Source organism: Camelus bactrianus, unplaced genomic scaffold, assembly GCF_048773025.1.
Source record: "Camelus bactrianus isolate YW-2024 breed Bactrian camel unplaced genomic scaffold, ASM4877302v1 HiC_scaffold_28, whole genome shotgun sequence".
NCBI classification, from domain to species: domain Eukaryota; kingdom Metazoa; phylum Chordata; class Mammalia; order Artiodactyla; family Camelidae; genus Camelus; species Camelus bactrianus.
This window is the reverse complement of record NW_027413942.1, coordinates 1351772-1369209: the sequence shown is the minus strand read 5'-3', so window position 1 is coordinate 1369209 and position 17438 is coordinate 1351772. Positions and strand designations below refer to the sequence as shown.

General features: G+C 50.1%; 1 protein-coding gene across 1 annotated transcript; it reads left to right on the top strand.

Moving 5' to 3' along the window:
* Window positions 1–260: 260 nt before the first annotated feature.
* On the top strand, window positions 261–11689 carry LOC141576741 (uncharacterized). The gene is made up of 8 exons (XM_074360151.1): window positions 261–325; window positions 869–1022; window positions 2874–3006; window positions 3272–3345; window positions 4720–4891; window positions 4995–5148; window positions 7294–7468; window positions 9045–11689. Exons 1-8 carry the CDS (start codon window positions 261–263, stop codon window positions 9063–9065), a joined length of 948 nt encoding a protein of 315 aa, XP_074216252.1. The 3' UTR covers window positions 9066–11689.
* Window positions 11690–17438: the final 5749 nt, after the last annotated feature.

The window sequence follows — 17438 nt, the reverse complement described above, 5'->3', positions numbered from 1 at the left end:
AGCTGTCAGAGATGCTCGTCTGTCTCATGGCACACCGTGGGGTTTTGCGCACGAGCTGGTACAGTCCCTTTGGTGTCAGGTGTGTGGTTGAGACTCCCCACGTCACTCTACCGTAGAACGCAGGTAGGGTGCGTTCCATATCGAACGTAAAATCCAGACGTCCCTGAGAATAGGGATGATTGTAGCGGAGCCTGACTCCATTCTGAGGACAGCCTTGTCCCCTCAGGAGACCTTGGCCAGCTCCGCAGCTGGACTCCGGGATGCCCAGCTCCCCAGGGCCCTTTGCGCCCAGGAGCAGCCCCTGCGTGGTGGAGGAGGGCCCTTTGTGAGGAGGGGGCAGAGAGGGCCTGTCAGGGTCCTGCAGGCAGAGCCCTGTAGGCAAATCCCTTCAGACAGAGGGGTGAGACTGGTGCGGCTCTGCTTGCTCGTGTGTAGAATGAGTTTTCCAATTCCGTCCATTCTCCGTGTTCCTGGTCCGTGCCGGGCAAGCTTGCGTGGAGCTGGGGAAGTTGACGGGGAGTGCCGTCCCGCCCAGAGCGGCTGGCTGTTGGGAATGCGCTTGTTTGCCCGTGTGCTGGAATCTCTGCGTGCAGCATCTCGGGCAGGAGGACCCTTGGCTTCCTCCACTTGGAGACAGCGGCGGCGGCAACGTGCGGTGTCAGGGTCGTATCCCCGTGTCACCCTGTATAGCCCACGCTGCAGGAAGGCCCCAGAGGACTGGGCGAAATGTGTGGCACCGTGCTGTTCTCTGGGCACCCGGTGGAGTGGAGGGTGCCCGTTGCCGACAGCTGCTGCGTTGGGTTTCGGCTCTTTTCAGTGTTGGCGATTTCGTCTGTCATCCAACCCAGCCCTCCCTTCTGTCCTGCAGGTCACCCCGTGGGCCGGAGGGCCCAAAACTTTCCGAGGACCAGCCTGCGTGGCCTGAACTGGGTGCGGCCCGTCGTCGCCCTGCTGGGCACCTGCACCTGGTACAAACTTGTGCCCTATGCAAACTCGGAAACCAACACCAGCTACTCCGCTCGGTAAGGGGAAAGCATAATCTTCTGTTTCTTCCTTGAGTCACTGCAGAAGAAGTGCAGATCACTCTCCGGTGCTTCCCCGTGCACGGGCGGCCGTGACTGGCCTCACGGCTGTGTCCCTCTTGTCCCTTAGCAGACACACATGATGTACCGCGCCTTCCCCGTCCTGCCCTGGGGAGGGAGGAGTCTGTTGTAGAGGGAAAGAGGGTCCTCGGACGGAGGGCAGACTTGTCGGTTCTGCACACGGGCCTTCAACAGACACCACGTTCCGGGCTCCCTGGAGGACAAGCCAGCCCCTGTCACTGTCTGCAGTGAGTGGAGCCCTGAACTTCCACAGCCGATGATCGATTATGGAAGAAACACCAGAACCCGGGGCCTGTGGTCTCTTCTGTCAAATGTCCTGAGACCTGTCTCCCACTCGGTCTGATGTGAGACTTAGTGTGATACGGGGAATAAGGCCTCAAAGATCTTTTGCGCTTCAGCAAACTAACATGTTTTGTAAGGCAGTGAACCGTGAAAGAGTGCTTTGTGTTTTATTTTATCTATGCCGAAAAGCTAGTTGACTCGGGGAAGGACATAGGTTAGTGGTAAATAGAATGCTTGCTTAGCATACCGAATTCCGTGTGCTCATTCCCGGTTCCTCCAATTAAAAACAGAAGAAAAAAAAAACTAAAACAAGAGCAAACTTCAAATGTTAGAAATACATAGTGCGCAAACCCAACTTCCATATCCATCCTTATTACGTGTTTTACTTTTACTACTTGTTTTGAAATATATCCCAACCGTGACTTAAGCTTTTTTTTCAGAAAATGCTCTAACTCTTTGAAAGTCTTTTCTGCCACTTTTGTTTTGATACATCCACGAACGGAGATAGACGCACATGGTGGTTTAAATATACATTCGTGTATATTCTCATTAATGTACCTGTAACTACATTTTACAAATGGTGTGTCATTGCGCCACTTTACGGAAGGGAGAGGAAGAGAATCTTCCTGGGATGAGGTAAAGTCTCTTGTTGTTAATGTCCTTGTGTGACTATATAAGGACAAGGGGATTCTGAGACATAAACCGGGGGTTGGTATGACTTTGCATTTTCAGGGATGCATCTGCTGATGAGAATTTTTGACTTACTTTTTTAACTTACAATTTAGGATGTGATTCTGTGCTTAATGCCGTAGGACTGTATAATGCACTGCTGTTCATTTTCCAGACTCACCTAATGAAGCCAGTGTCTGTAAGGGCATTCTATTTTTCAGGGTCTTTCCCTTACAGTTCATTAGAAGATAGTGAAAAGAAATTCATCCCTGGGACAGTTAGGTGTATCTTGGCGTTGGTTCTTGTTTTAGCCGTCCTCACTTGAAATTAATTAAGTGATGTTTCATTTTCAAGTCAGCATGTTTTTCTTCCCATTCCACCGCCAGTAACATTGGTCTAGTTTCCTTAATGCCTTACGCTGTTTCCCACCTGCTCCTTTTACTCAGGCTGCCCTTCCCCAAAGCCCCTTCACATCCTCCCTCTGCGCTGGATCTCCCTTTTACGAAACTGTGCGGTCTTCCCAGCATTCCCTGAGCTATCCACGTGCAGCAGACTCTCCTGTCCTTTGTGGCGTTACTGTACCCGTTCACCTCAGTTGTAGAGCTGTTGAAAATTTTCTGTGCTGATTTGATTTCATGGATCCTGTGCCTCTGGCAGAACAGAGAGGAGAATCTGCCTTTTATTTGTACCACCAGCTTCTCCCAGGATAGGGCTTATGTTCTGATAACTTCGGTAAATAACTGTTGCCTACCTGACTGACTAAGCGTATGCACATGATCTGAAGTTCGGTTCCTGATTTATCTTGTTTTGTGTTCCTAGGAAGGGGCGACTAAGCCCGAAAATACAAAACCGGAATACGCTAGTGGGACTGTAGAAGTGGCTCCGCAGGAGCTGACGGATCATAAAACACTGACCTCTGTTGGTGGAGCACACGGAGCTTATTATACACTGGGTAAGTTAGTGAACGTGGCTGGCATTTCTTGTCCTCTTTGCCTAGAAACTAGTGTGCTCTGGGGAGAAGGGTATATATAGCTCAGCAGTAGAGAGAATGCGGGCTTAGCATGCAGGAGTTCCTGGGGTCAGTATCCAGTTCCTCCAAGAAACGACTGTGATACGTGTAAGGAAGGAAGGAAGAAGGAAGGCGCAAAGGTTTTGTTTCGCTTCAGCAGTTTCTTCGCACGAAAGCCTAATCCTCCATACTTTTCTGTGGTTTTTAGCCGACACGGGACTTGGCGCGGCTCCGGTGTGGCCCGGCAGCGCCCGCCCACCTTCGGCGTCCCCGGAGGCCCAGGTAAGTGTGGTGGTCATGCTCTGTTTGACCTCGTCCTGGGAATGGTGATCTTCACGTTCTCCCGGCAGCCGTTCCTGGCCTCGTCTGCAGACTGTGTGTCCTGTGACGGGTCTGGCGTGGTGTGTCGCTGCCTTTTTCAGACTCAAAACTCTTGCCCAGGAGCCAGTGGGCTGCTTCTCCCGGGAGCCCGTCGCCTTGGCTGGTGCCTGCAGGAGCCTTGAGGGAGTGCTTAGGAGCCGGGGCCCACATACTTTGACTGTGGGTTTCTCAAAACAGCGTGAGGAGAGTGAGCCTTTTCTCCACACTGAATTCTCCTGGCTCGGCTGACTGCTTCCTGACCTCCTGCAGCTAGGTTTGCTCCTGGGTCACTGAGACGGATTTCAGTATCGTCGTTCTTTTGACTGGTTTCCCGGCTCAGGCCAGGTGATTCTCCTGTTTAGAATGTCCATTCAGATCCTGGTAACTTGAAAAGGGGCAAAGCCCTCCCTCCAGCTTTGTATGGTGTGCTTTGTGCAACTTTGAGTCTTCCTAGGTGTGGTAAACTTCACAACCCGTCACTGTCTTTTCTCAGGAGGTAAATGTGTCTTGGCCGCTGCCTCCAGTTGTATTCTGGGCAGAAAAGCCTGGCTCTCGGAGATTGTGCGTTTGTAGTAGGAAATAGAGACTGGAAGGGAAACAGCCCGCTGTGAAAATGCCTCTTTCCCTGTGGGGAATTCCGATGCGCACCAGTGTGCGTACGTTTTGTTTGTCCCCCAACCTGCGCCGGGTTGGGCCTGCCCTGGAAGCTGTCAGAGCTGCTCATCGGTCTCATGGCACACCGTGGGGTTTTGCGCACGAGCTCTTACAGTCCATTTTGTGTCAGGTGTGGGATTGAGACTCCCCACGTCACTCTCCCGTAGCACGCAGTTAGGGTGCGTTCCGTAGCGAACCTAAAATCCAGACGTCCCTGAGGATAGGGATGATTGTAGCGGAGCCTGACTCCCTTCTGAGGACAGCCTTGCCCCTCAGGAGCCCTTGGCCTTCTCCGCCACAGGAATCCGTGATGCCCAGATCCCCAGGGCCCTTTGCGCCCAGGGGCAGCCCCTGCGTGGTGGAGGAGGGCCCTTTGTGAGGAGGGGCAGAGAGGGCCTGGCAAGGTCCTGCAGGCAGAGCCCTGCAGGCAAATCCCTGCAGGCAGAGCGGTGACCCTGGTGCGGCTCTGCTTGCTCGTGTGGAGAATGAGCTCTTCACGTGCTTCCCGTCTCCGTGTTCCTGGTCCGCGCCGGGCAATCTTTCGTGGAGCTGGGGAACGTGGCGGGGAGGGCCGCCCCGCCCAGAGCGGCTGGCTGTTGGGAAGGCGCTAGTTTACCTGTGTGCTGGAATCTCTGTGTGCAGCTTCTCGGGCAGGAAGACCCTTGGCTTCCTCCACTTGGAGACAGCGGCGGCGGCAACGAGCGGCGTCAGGGTTGTATCCCCGTGTCCCCCTGTGTGGCCCAGGTTGCAGGCAGGACCCAGAGGACTGGGCGGAGCATGTGGCACCGTGCTGCTCTCTGGGAACCCGGTGGAGGTGAGGGTGCCCTGTGCCCACAGCTGCTGCGTTGGGTTTCGGCTCTTGTCGGTGATGGCGCTTTTGTCTGTCATCCAACCCAGCCCTCCCTTCTGTCCTGCAGGTCACCCCGTGGGCCGGAGGGCCCCAAAGTTTCCGAGGACCTGCCTGCGTGGCCCGCCCCGGGTGCAGCCCGTCGTCGCCCAGCTGGGCACCTGCACCTGGTCCCCCTTGCTGCCCTGTGCAACCTCGCACCCCGCCGCCAGCTGCTCCGCTCGGTAAGAGGAAAGCATAGTCCTGTGTTTCTTCCTTGAGTCACTGCAGAAGAAGGGCAGATCGCTCTCTTGGGCTTCCCCGTGCACGGGCGGCCATGACTGGGCTCACGGCCTTGTCCCTCTGGTCCCTTAGCAGACGCACTTGATGGACCGCGTCTTCCCCGTCCTGCCCTGCAGAGGGATGTGTCTGTTGTAGAGGGAAAGATGGTCCTCTGACGGAGGCAGACGTGTCGGTTCTGCACACTGACATTCAACAGTCACCTCGTTCCTGGCTCCCTGGAGGACAAGCCCGCCCCTATGACTGTCTGCAGCGAGTGGGACCCTGACCTTCCATAGCCGATGTTCGGTTATGGAAGACACACCCGAACCCGGGGCCTGTGGTCTCTTCAGTCAAGGGTCCTTTGACCTGTCTCCCACTCGGTGTGATATGAGAGCGATTGTCATATGGGAAAGAAGTCTCAAATTTTTGTTTTCCTTGAGTATATTCTGCTCTGATAAGCCTAATCCTCCATCCTTTCTGTGTTTTTTTTTCGATTCAGAACCTCGTGTGTCTCCTGTGTTCCCCGGTAGCTCCCACCGTCCTGAGGCGACCACATAGGCCTAGATAAATTGGGTGGTCATTTTCGGTTGATGTCTTTCTGGGATATTTATCCTTTTGTTTTTGCAGCAGCCTCTTGTGGCTCGTCTGCAGACTGTGTGTTCTGTTATGGGACTGTCATGTCTTTTTGTTTTCAAATTCAAACTCTTGCCCAGTTTCCATTGGCTTTTCCTCTCCCCCTGTCACCTTGAGTGTTACTTGCAGAAGCCATCAGCGAGGGAGTGCATGAGGGCTGAAGACCTCAAGTTTTGACTCTGTTTTTCTTAAAATAGCATAAGAATGGTGAGCCCTTACTCCATACTGAATTCTCCTGGCTCGGCTAACTCCTTTTTTCCTCCTTCTCTTGGGATTGCTCCTGTTTCACTGAGACCGGTTCCTGTTGTCATTCTTTGAATGGTTTCCTTGCTCAGGCTGTGGATTTCTCCTTTGTAGAATGCCCATTCAATTCCTTGTAACTGAAAACTGAGCTAAGCCACACCTCCAGCCTTACACCGTGGTGTTTGTGCAACTTTGAGTCTTCCTGGTTATGGTAAATATCACAGACCATCACTGTCTCTTCTGGGGAGGTAAAGGTGCCTTCCCCGCTGCCTCCAGTTGTACTCTTGGGCAGAAAAGCCTGACTCTCAGAGATGGTGCATTTGTAGTAGGGAATTTAGGCTAGAAGGGCAAGTGCCCGCCATGAAAATGCCTACTTCCCTGCAGGACCAATTTGCACCAAAGTCCTGGCATCATGTTCTCCATCCCGCGGTGTGTCGGTTCTGCCCTGGAAGCTGTTAGAGCTTCTTCTCTGTCTCATCACACACCTTGGGATTTTCCACATGAGCTAAAATCCCGTTGGTGTTATTTGCAGGATTGAGACTTCCCCCTTCCCTTTCCCATATGACAAACGTAGTGTGCTTTTCCTAGCGAACTTAAAATCCAGACATCACTGCGAATAAGGATGATTGTAGCGGAGACTGACTCCCTTCTGAGGACAGCCTTGTCCCCTCAGAAGCACTTTGCCAGCTCCCCCACAGGACTGCGGGATGCCCAGCTCCTCAGAGCTCATTGCACCCAGGGGAAGCTCCTGCTGGCATAGGAGGGCCCTTTGTGATCATGGAGTAGAGAGAGTCTGGCAGGGTCCTGCAGACAGAGCAAGTACCCAGGTGCGGCTCTGATTCTATGTGGAAAACCAGGCCTTCACTGCCTTTCTTTCTCTGTGTTTCTGGTTCATGCAGACCATGCTTCTGTGGAGCTGGGGAAGGTGTCAGGGTGGGTTGTCCTGCACAGAGAGGCTTCCTGTTTGGGAGGTCCTAATTTATCAATTTGCTGGAACCTCTGTACATTGTCTCAGGCAGGACTCTCGCCTTTCTCCACTTACAGACACCGGCGGTGTCGTGTGGCAACTGTGTTTTATCCCCAAGGTTGAGTATGTGGCACTGTGCTGCTGTCTGGGCACCCGGTGGAGGGGAGGGTGCCCGGTGCTGACAGCTGCTGCATTGGGTTTCAGGTTCTGTAGGTGTTGTTCCTTTTGTCTGTCATCCAACACAGCTCTCTCTTCTGTTCTGCAGGTCACTGTGGATTCCCGATGTCCCAGTAGTTGTGCAGGACCACTTGGTGTGCCTCACCCGATGGGACACCCAGCGTCACTTCTCAGAGGCTATTCATCACCGCCACCCCCACCTCTGTTGTGGCCTATGTGTTCTCACACACCACCACCCCCACCACCACCAGTTACAGCACTCGGTAAGATGAGAGCATGTGCTTCTGCTCCCTTGTCGAGTCTTTGCAGAAGGGGAGATGGCACTCCAGGGCCTTGCGATGCCTGAGGAAATCTGACTTGGGACATTGTGACGTCTGTCTAGCTTCCCAGCACACACATCTGATGGACTGTGTCATTTCCCCATCCTGACCTGGGAAGCAGATGTCTCTTGTATAGAACAGAAGAGACTTTTGACAGAATATCAAATGAATTTGAAGTCCCAGTTTGGCAGATGTGCCTCTTGCATGGACCATGTGATGTGCTCTGTGAGGGGTGAAGCACACCCCTAACTTCAGGGGCTCATGGGGTTGCCTCGAGGGGTAAGGGAGCGAGTGAGGGAGAGAGACATTCACAGCAGACAGCTTGTCACCATAGCAGATGTGCCCGTGCAGGGCCTCAGAGTGCAGAAGAGGGACACGTGAGCCACACAGGAGTGAATAAGAGGGTGTGGAGGGGAAGAAAAAAATTGAAGGGCTGCCCAGTGGGCGTTTGTTGGGTTCACTCAGATGGAGCTGGAATGTCACTCCTGGCAGGGTGGGCAGCTCAGGCGGGCCGTGTGAATGCAGCGTGAGGTCCACTCAGAGCCACATGTGTGTGCAGGGGACTCAGTGCAGCCATGCACGTATCCCCTTCAGAACCCAGTGCCTCCAGAAAGCCCTCAGTTCACAACCTCATATAAAGATGATTGTTCTCTTGGGTTTCTGAAAGTTCTGGGTCTGGATGAAATCTCTGGATATCAGAGAAACTGAAATTTAGCTTGTTTTTTTCAGGGTAATTTGTGTGGCTGAAGTTTTCTTTTGCCCCAGTGATTTGAAAAGAGCAGGCAGGATTTAGATCAGCTGAGCAGGTGCCTTGCCCTTCAGCATGAGGCAGGTTCTTTGGGGGAAGTCAGGTGTGATCAGGAGACACCCTGTAGGACCCCTGTCCCTACACCCCTGCTCCCTCCTGTCACCATGCCCACTGTCAGCTTGGCATCTCCACATTTATGTCACAAGATCCAATTTCTGATTCTTTGAGTTCTTGCAGTTCATCCCCTAACACCAAGACTCAGTGGGGCCCCCACAGGGTCTCAGCATTGTTCTCTGTGAGCCAGGGGTAACGCTGGTCCCTGACGTCATTGTGAGGAGGGTTGGGTCAAGCACACACATTGTTTTGCAAAATGACTGGGACATATTTCTCACTCAGCATTCTCATAGTTTAAAAGAAAGTGTCTGCACACAGAATCATCAAAAGAGACCTTAGGAAGTACATTAAATTAAACTGAAGTTATAAGAGCTCAGGCCCAGAGCTTACCATTCTCTGCTTTAAAGATAAGGCAAAAGGTCCCTTTCTTCTATTAAATCTTAGGTCTTACTAGTTAAAGAAGGAAATATAATAATGAGAATGTGCACATTTTGAGATCTGTGTCTGAGATGTGAAAATAATTATTTTCATTCTATATAGACACGGAGATGCACACACAGACTACAGTGTCTGTCAGAGGCCATACATACATTAGAGAAGACAAAATCAGGAAAAAATAAGATCCTATTAAAATAAATAACTCTTTTTGCCTTACAGCACAGTCCATTTGCCAACTGAAGGGGCCCCTCAGCTGTGGCAATGATGTGTTTAGAGAAGATGTCAGAGGTGCATTACGGCCCGAATGTTTCCCTGCTCCAACCTGCCCCCTCTGCTGTTCTCTCCTATTGTCACCCCTAATGAAATTGTCACAGTTCTCTCTGTGTCAGTGTCTGCTTCCTGGAGGACTAGTGGTCACACCCTCTTGAGGGCACGCAGTGATTCACGGGCACACAACTCACAAACCAGCAGGAACTAAGATGACAGGGCAGATGCAAGGTTACCCCTTAAGGGCAGCAGTGACCACAGGGGCCCCGGGGCTCCTCCTGGGTGGTGGGTACAGCCTGTGTCTAGATCTAGTGATGGCTGTGCTGCCTCAGTCAGTAAACACTCACTGGGCATATGGGGCCTGTCAGTCACACGGGTGTCCGGTCATGAGCTAGAGGACCAGAATGAAGTGGCTGTGTCTCATGGTGAGGAACGGATGAGGTGCAGGGAGGCCATGGGCGTCCAGTGAGAGGCCCTTCACTGACCAGGCCTGTGCCCCCAACCCGCGTCTGCTGCCCGGCAGCCCCGGCTCCAGGCAGACCCTGAGGGGGGCTGAGGGTGGCAGTGCTCTCAGTGGGCCCCATGAGAGCCCTTCATCCTCCCACAGCCTCCTGACTCTGAGGTGGGCGGGGCAGGGTCAGTGGTTGGGGTGCCACCACTGCCAGGGAGAAGGTGTTGGGCATAAAAAAAGTCCACTCCACTCTGCACCAGCTGTCCCTGGAGCCCACGGGGCCCTCCCTCCTTCCAGGTGGGGGAGGCAGCCAGCCCTGCAGCAGCTCTGGGGTCAAGGCTGGGCCACAAACAGGTCAAGGTGAGACTGCTGCGCTGCCCAGGAAGTGGGGGGGATCAGCGATGCAGCAGCAAATGCCAGCAGGAGCAGCTCTGTAACCGGGCTCCTCCACTGTGAGCAGAGCTGGGGCTGGAACATCGCTGTGAGGGTGGGAGTGCTGGGATACATATGGCCCTGTGGCTCTGTGGCCCTGGACAGGGCTAGACCTGAGCTCAGGGTCTGAGGGCCTGGGGGAGAGTCAGAGAAAGACACACGCAGGGAGAGACAGTGTGTGAGTGAGAGAGAGAAAGGTGGGGGTCAAGTCCTAGAGAGGGACAGGAGGTGACAAGAGAGGGACACCTGGTGGGGGGAAGCAGAGACAAGAGGAGGCAGGAAGGAAAGAGGGAGCCAGCCCAGGGTGCGTGGTGGGGGACGATGGGCCAGGGTGCCTGGGAAGGGGAGTTGGTCCATCCTTCACCAAGCCGTGTAGCTGCCACTGTCAGGGCCACAGGGACCAGCAGCCCGCCCAACTAGACAGGCACCATCGGCCCTCAGGAAGGGCCCTCCGGCCACTTCCAAGGTAAGGAGGACCAGGAGGGATCTTCCCAGCACCACAGCAGCACCATCTCTAGCTTCACAGAGACCCTGTGAGCAGGCGCCTTCCCGTACCCTTTTCCACAGAGGGGAAACTGATGCTCGGCCAGCCAGCCAACTTGGCCCTGTCTGCAGGGTTATTCACTTACCAGATGCTTCTTTCCCAGGCAGGCCTGTGCCCCTTTCCTAAGAAGGGGGCCTGTGACAAGCCCGAAGTCCTGGGTCCCACCCGACTGCCCTCCTGTGCTGGGTGACCTGGGCAGGTCTCTTCCCCTCCTTGGGCCTCGACTGTATGACCAGAGGCTCTTCTCCCTATCTTCCTGAGTAGTGGGACCCCAGCAGGGCCATCACTCCAGGCCTCCCAGGCACCTGGGTGGGTGTGGGGTGAGCTCTGGCTCTCGGGGGAATTCCTTTCTGGGCGAGGCGATGGCTCACGTGCGCTCACCACTTTTTATGGGGTCACATCCTGCTATTTCCGTCTGGAATGGGACTTATCTACCATGGAGCCTGAAACTTGGTTTTCCACATTTTTCTAAATTGGCCCTTGTGCAGAAGAGCGACTCCCTTGGCCGGGGTGACAAACTCAGTCCTGGTGAGGAGGCCCTTCTTACTCCCCTCACCTCACTGCTGATGGTCACCCCCAAACTCCAGAGCCATGCTCACCCCATTGGATTCCCTGCTCCCCCCTCCTCATGCCAAGCCCAGCCACCTCCTCCTGCCCCAGAGACCCCTCCTCCTGAGGGAAGTTGTGGGGCCCTTAGGGTCAGGACTCCAAGCCCTGTGTCACAACAGGGGACACCCCAGCTGATTGGTGACAGGCCTGGAAGCAAGGGTGGGGCCCTGGGCCCCAAGATGGTTTGTGAGGCCTTGGTCAGGTCACAGCCTCTCAGCCCAGCATCACAGCCTCGCACACCCCTCCAGGCCCACGTGCCTGAGATGTCAGTCACACACACAGGCTCCAGCCCCACTCCCCACCCCCATGCAGGCACATGGAGGGCACACATGTACACACAGGGACATGTACACACATACAGGAACATACACACATGCACAGGGACACACACACAGGCTCATCCCCCAGCCACCAGGATGCCACTTTTTCATTCTTACATGTTGCTGCTGCAATAAAATAATTAAAGCATGAATATTCAAATGGTAAATGCTAGAGAGGGTGTGGAAAACAGTGAACCCTTGTACACTGTCGGTGGGAATGTAGTTTGGTACAGCAGTTATGGAAAATGGTATGGAGAGTCCTCAAAAAACTAAAAATACACTTACTATATGATACAATAATCCCACTCCTGGGCATATATCCAAAGGAAGCATTAATACAGAAAGACACCAGCACCCCAATGTTCACAGCACTATTTACAATAGCCAAGACATGGAGACAGCTTAAATGTCCAACAACAGATGACTGGATACAGAAGCCGTGTCATGTATACAATGGAATACTACTCAGCCATAAAAAATAATATCATGCCATTTGGAGCAACATGGATGGCCCTGGAAAACATCATTCTAAGTGAAGTAAGCCAGAAAGAAAGAAAAACACCATATGACAACACTCATGTGGAATCTAAAATTAAACAGACTTAGAAAACAAACTCATGGTAATCAGAGGGGAACAGGGTGGGAAAGGATAGACTGGGAGTTCGAGATTTGCAGACAGTGAGTGGTAAATATAAAATAAAGCAACAAGTTTATACCACACAGCACAGGGAACCATAGTCAAAATCTTGTAGTAGCTCATGTTGAGAAAGGACATGAAAATGAATATACGAATGTTATTGTACGACTGAAGCATTGAGCTGTACACCAGAAATTGACACAAAATTGTAAACTGACTATAATTCAATAAAATAAAAATTTAAAAATCTGAATATTTAAAACGACCCTTTAGAGAAATGGCCCCATCTCACCAAAGGCAGGAAAACGCTGAGACACTATGGGGAGGAGGAGGGGAGATGGCGCTGAAAGGCCGGGAGAGCAGGAGGGCAGATAAAGAGGGGCACCAGGCAGGGGGCAAATGCGGAGAAGAGGGGATAGATGCTCTACCACAAGGAACGCTTGCCAGCAAGATGTGTGACAGGGCCATGTGGCATTTGGACAGGCCAGGGTGGAGCAGGGCTGAAAATGGGCCAAGGGCTGACCTGGGCATCTTTCAGGCTTCCAGCTGGGCTGGGGATGGAGGGAAAAGTGTGACCCAGCCTCCCCTAGCCTCAGAGCAGGAGTCTTCAGACAAAAGCTCGGACAATGGCTGTATAGAAAATGGAGCTAAACAAACATCCAATTTCTGTGAATTATACGTGGAAAGTGTTGATTTATTGATGCCCAGTAGGCAGAGAACCAGTGCAAACTGCTCTCACTCGCTCCCATACACACAGCATTGTAAACATCCACTCACCCAGGCCTTGGCACAGGACACTTGCCGAAGAGTGGTCTGTTATTCCAAAGACAGGATGAGGCCTCAGAAAACCTGGGAGAAGGAGAAGGCAAAGTAGAGAATGGAAACCAGTGCAGGATCTGACCTCTGGTAATGGAGCATCAAAGATGAAACACTGTTTACCTTGGAAGCACACTTTCAAGAAGGCAGCAAGCATGGGATTGAAGGTGATGCGCTGAGAGTTAGAAGAGTGCACCGCAGATGCTTCGCTGACAGAACTCAAAAAATTAGCACAAAATATCCCCACAATTGAATCTGAGACCAAGATACGAGCTGCCAAATCTGAGCTAGCAGAGGCAGCGGAAAAAGAGGGATAGGGCTGCGGATGATGGCTCACGCAGAACTCAGGGATCTAGAGTGCGTTGTGGGTATTGGTGGGTACTTTCAAGAGAGCAAAGAGAACTGTGACCTCAGTGAGACAGCAACCGCACTGGAGCGTGAGGTTGAGTTTATCGATATGTCCTATGGCCACATCCAATGCATCTGCAGGACAAGGGACCAATTTGATAATTTGCGAATACAGCACATGTGGGGATCAATCAGAAATATCATGCATCTGGTCTGAGGGTTCCAGGGGGCGTTGGGTTTGAAATCAATATTAAAAGTTTTAGGATCTGCTATATTCGTAACCTAGACTTGGATAAAGGTCTGCTTTGAGGCAGAGGATGCGGAACAGCTCTGTGTTTGCTTTCATGAAACCATGACTCAAGGATGAGAGAACAAGGAAGAGTGGTCAAAGTCCACAGCATGAGAAGATGAAGCATTTCTTACAGCATTATCTCCCAAATGCAGATGCTACATTTTGGACGGCACTGACATTGTACTGCACCGAGGACACATAGGTCGGTCTGCGGGATCATCCCAGCAGGCCCTGAAGTATGACATCCATACATATGCTTCCACTGGTGTTTCTGTAGACAGAGAAGTTCTGGGAAGAACTGGTAACATTGGGAAATTCCCATGGCAGTAGAAAGTACAAGCGCACTCTCTGTAGGCTCTTTTGGAGACACTATAAAATGACATACAGAGGAATGCAGACCAGAAAACTTATAGAAGCTTCATTTCCAGTAGAGGAAGTGAATTGTGCGCTTTCAGAACTGTGAGATTAGTGTAATAAAAATGAGGTTCTACTAACTGATATAATATGGTGTGTTCATCACAACAAAGGGAACACCAGCAATTAGAGATATAACAGACAACACACACAGGAACAGGGCATGGCATCAAGGTCTAGGGAAAATTGTCCTCTCAGAAATGCATGGAATTGCTTACACCAAATACTCTAAAGTTTTCATAAATCCAAGCCATATAATTCTACACTACATACCTGAGAGTACTTGAAGAGTAGAGAAAAAGAAGTATAGTAAAAAAAACAGGAAGTGCCATTTTCTGTTCCAAAGTGATTGAAGGCCCAAAAAATAAGCTTTCAAACAACTAGACAGCAAAACGCTACCAGAGAAAGCACTGAAAATGGAAGTGAGGAAAACACTGATAAACAGCAGGGTCTCTGAATAACAAAAGGCAGAATACCAGAAAAGGGGAAGAGAAAGCCTAAAGAAGAACCCAATAATGACAGAAAACTCAATGGGTGAGATAATAACTGGGCTAAAGTCAGTCCTATGCAGACTACATAATGCAGAGGGACTCGTGAATGACTGTGATGACATGGGAACAGAAATCAATCGATCAGTAGAAGACACAGAAAAGCAAGTGTAAACCAACGTAAACATCGCTGTTGCATCATGGGTTAAGACAAAGCCGGAAAGAATAGGACTTATAGGTTTCCCAAATGGAAAAGCAAGAGAAAAAATAAAAAATTCTGAAAAGGAATTTGTACAAAAATCAGAATGAAACTTGCTGAAAGCCAAGAAAGGATCATCTATAAGAATTCAGTAAGTACACAGCATCCAAATGAGGTGTAATCCCAATAGAACTACAAGGAGTTGTAAAATTCAAGTAAACAAATTTCATGATCATCCCAGTGATGTAAAATGCACCTTGAGGAAATCAACTTAGTCACAACAGAACATCCAGTGGGGTTTCAGCTGATATCTCAGCAGAAATTTTGCTGCACGGGGAGGAGTGCCAGGACATAGACCATATCCTGAAAGAGAAAAAGCTGCAATCTAGGGTAGCCTATGCCAAATGACCGCCGTTTATAACAACGGCAGAGCTAGGGAATTTCACTGACCGGCAAACCTTAAAAGAATTCAGCACTTTGAGACTGATCCTAAAACAAAAATTGAGAATCCTACACTGAGTAGAAAAGTAGCATGATGAAATGGATATAACAAAACCATTATTGCAAATGCAAGAAGAGTCTGAGTTGCAAAGAAGTAAGAAGAAGAAGGCAAGGAGGACATCAAAATCCTAAAGATGGGAGAGGGTAGCAGGAAATCATAGGTGATTTAAGCACTATCTTAAGTGAATCAGCTTATATGACTGTCTGTCTGAAGCAAAAGGAGAGATGCATGGCCTAATGTGTTTGCAAAACAAACAAACAATCAGACAAACAAATACCAAAAGGTTACAGTTGGCTGACATATACTAAACAACCATGATTATTCAAAACAAAATACTCAAAGTGATGTCAAGGATCATTCATTACGCAATGACCCTGTATCGCGGCTAGCATGTACTCAAAACACTTGTATTCAGAACACAGACGCATGCATTAATATTCATAGATACTGATCCAGAAGTGCATATCTTGACCCAAACAAATGACGGTTTTCAACAAGAGTGGGTCATAGTAAGGAATATAGACTTACAAGAATTCCAACAGGATGAATGAATGCCATATTCTAACCTAGGTAGAGAAGTAATGGCATAAGCCTATAACAAAGACAAGTAGCTCTGCAAAACTGTACTAAGAGCAAAATAGACATACAGGAAAGTGCACGTTGGGATTGGTTTCATTTCTAGGAATTTCAGCCCCATGAAAAAAACGGATCCATGTTCTGAGAGTGTGGGTGTTTCAGCAGAAAGCAACAGACGGATATGTATTCTGGGTGAATGGATATTACACAAACATGAGTTTCCTGGAGTGGGTCTCTGTGTACTGTGAACTGTTAGAAAGTTTAAAGAGCTGTCAATCGATAAACTGAACATGGGCACACTTCCCTCCGTTTTTACTGTGTATACAGATCTGAAAAAAAGGAAAGAAGAAAGAAAAAAGACCATGTTACCCTTGTTGATATAATCACATTTCTCTTAGGTACCTCTAGTCTAAAGCAGCCTCTCCCCCAACACTGACTTAATGCATCAACCACTGTGAATGTCATTTACCGGTTGGATTCCAGGTGGAATGTTGGTGTGTACCACGAGGCTTGTTGGGGCTGGTGGATCCAAGGTAACTGGGCAGAATTCTGTTGGTGGATCAGTGTGATGGTGTGGCTGCCACCCTATTTGGAGATTGGCTTAAGTCTTTGTTTCAGGAAGCTGTGTAACTTGGAGATACTGCTGCTGCCCAAAGACCTGAGTTCACGGGTCAGTTTCCAGAATCTGTAAGGGCATACAGTAGAAGAACTACCTGTCATCAGCTTAAAGCTGAGGCTCCAATGTACGTTCAGAATTGCACATTCTTGTTGACGTCGACTTAATGGGAGACACGAAGAGAAGTTGGCAGAAAATCTGGCTACACGGACTGAGGAGACGTGCGAACACATTGATGAGAGTTTTTCTGCTACAGTGAAGAATATCGTCATGGAGACATCTCTAGAGCATACCAGGCTCGAAAGAAATTCATGAGAGCTACTGAACCTCGCTGATACTGGCAGAAACATACTGAGTGTGAACTTGTACTTGGGAAATTTACTCGATTCTCTGCTCCAAGAATGGGTCCATGATTACTAATGTCTAAAGAGAAGAGTTGGTAGAGATGATAAAAGCGCTCATGTTATTGGAAGAGTTCAAGAGAATACACACATACCAAGGGCAGTTATGAATCATTCAGACCAAAATGCACCAAGCCCAAGTAAGCCGAATCCCAGGTTTGTGCCTAGCTATCAATCACATGGTCTTCCCTCCACTCCACTCAGTCATCCATTTCAAAGGATCAGAACCTGAGCTGCAATGAATCCGTTAGGAGGAAAGCAAGCCCCTACTAGAATCAGAGTTCCTATTCCTTCACACACGGTGAACAACAGTGAACACCTTAAAGGTCAAATACTCTCGAGTAAAATAGATAGGAATTGAATACTTAGCTCACACAAAGAAATGATGACCTTCTCCTAGATTCAGCAAATGCTGGGTTTATGTATACTTTGGGCTGAAAGGAGTGTGGGAAGTGTGGGGAATCTTTGACTGAACGTGACTTCGTATTAGGCCTCAGTTATTCAAGACAGTAAAGGAAAATATTAGATGTCAGATAGTGAACTGAAATGTAAAATTAGCCAAAAACATTAAAGACACAGGTTTTGTGGACCGTCGTTCCCTTCCGTCAAGCCCCGGGTTCACTATATCTTGGAGGTGCAGACTTGGTTGTGTTAAATTGCTTTACCCAACATGATCGGATGATTAAGTCTTCTCAGCACTG

What these genes read in the sequence shown, in the direction of transcription:
- LOC141576741 (XM_074360151.1), top strand. Translation starts at nt 261, where the DNA reads ATGCCCAGCTCCCCAGGGCCCTTTGCGCCCAGGAGCAGCCCCTGCGTG. An exon ending in CGGCGTCCCCGGAGGCCCAG is followed by an intron (nt 3,346 to 4,719) that starts GTAAGTGTGGTG and finishes CTCTGTGTGCAG; the next exon opens with CTTCTCGGGCAGGAAGACCC. An exon ending in GCCGCCAGCTGCTCCGCTCG is followed by an intron (nt 5,149 to 7,293) that starts GTAAGAGGAAAG and finishes TCTGTTCTGCAG; the next exon opens with GTCACTGTGGATTCCCGATG.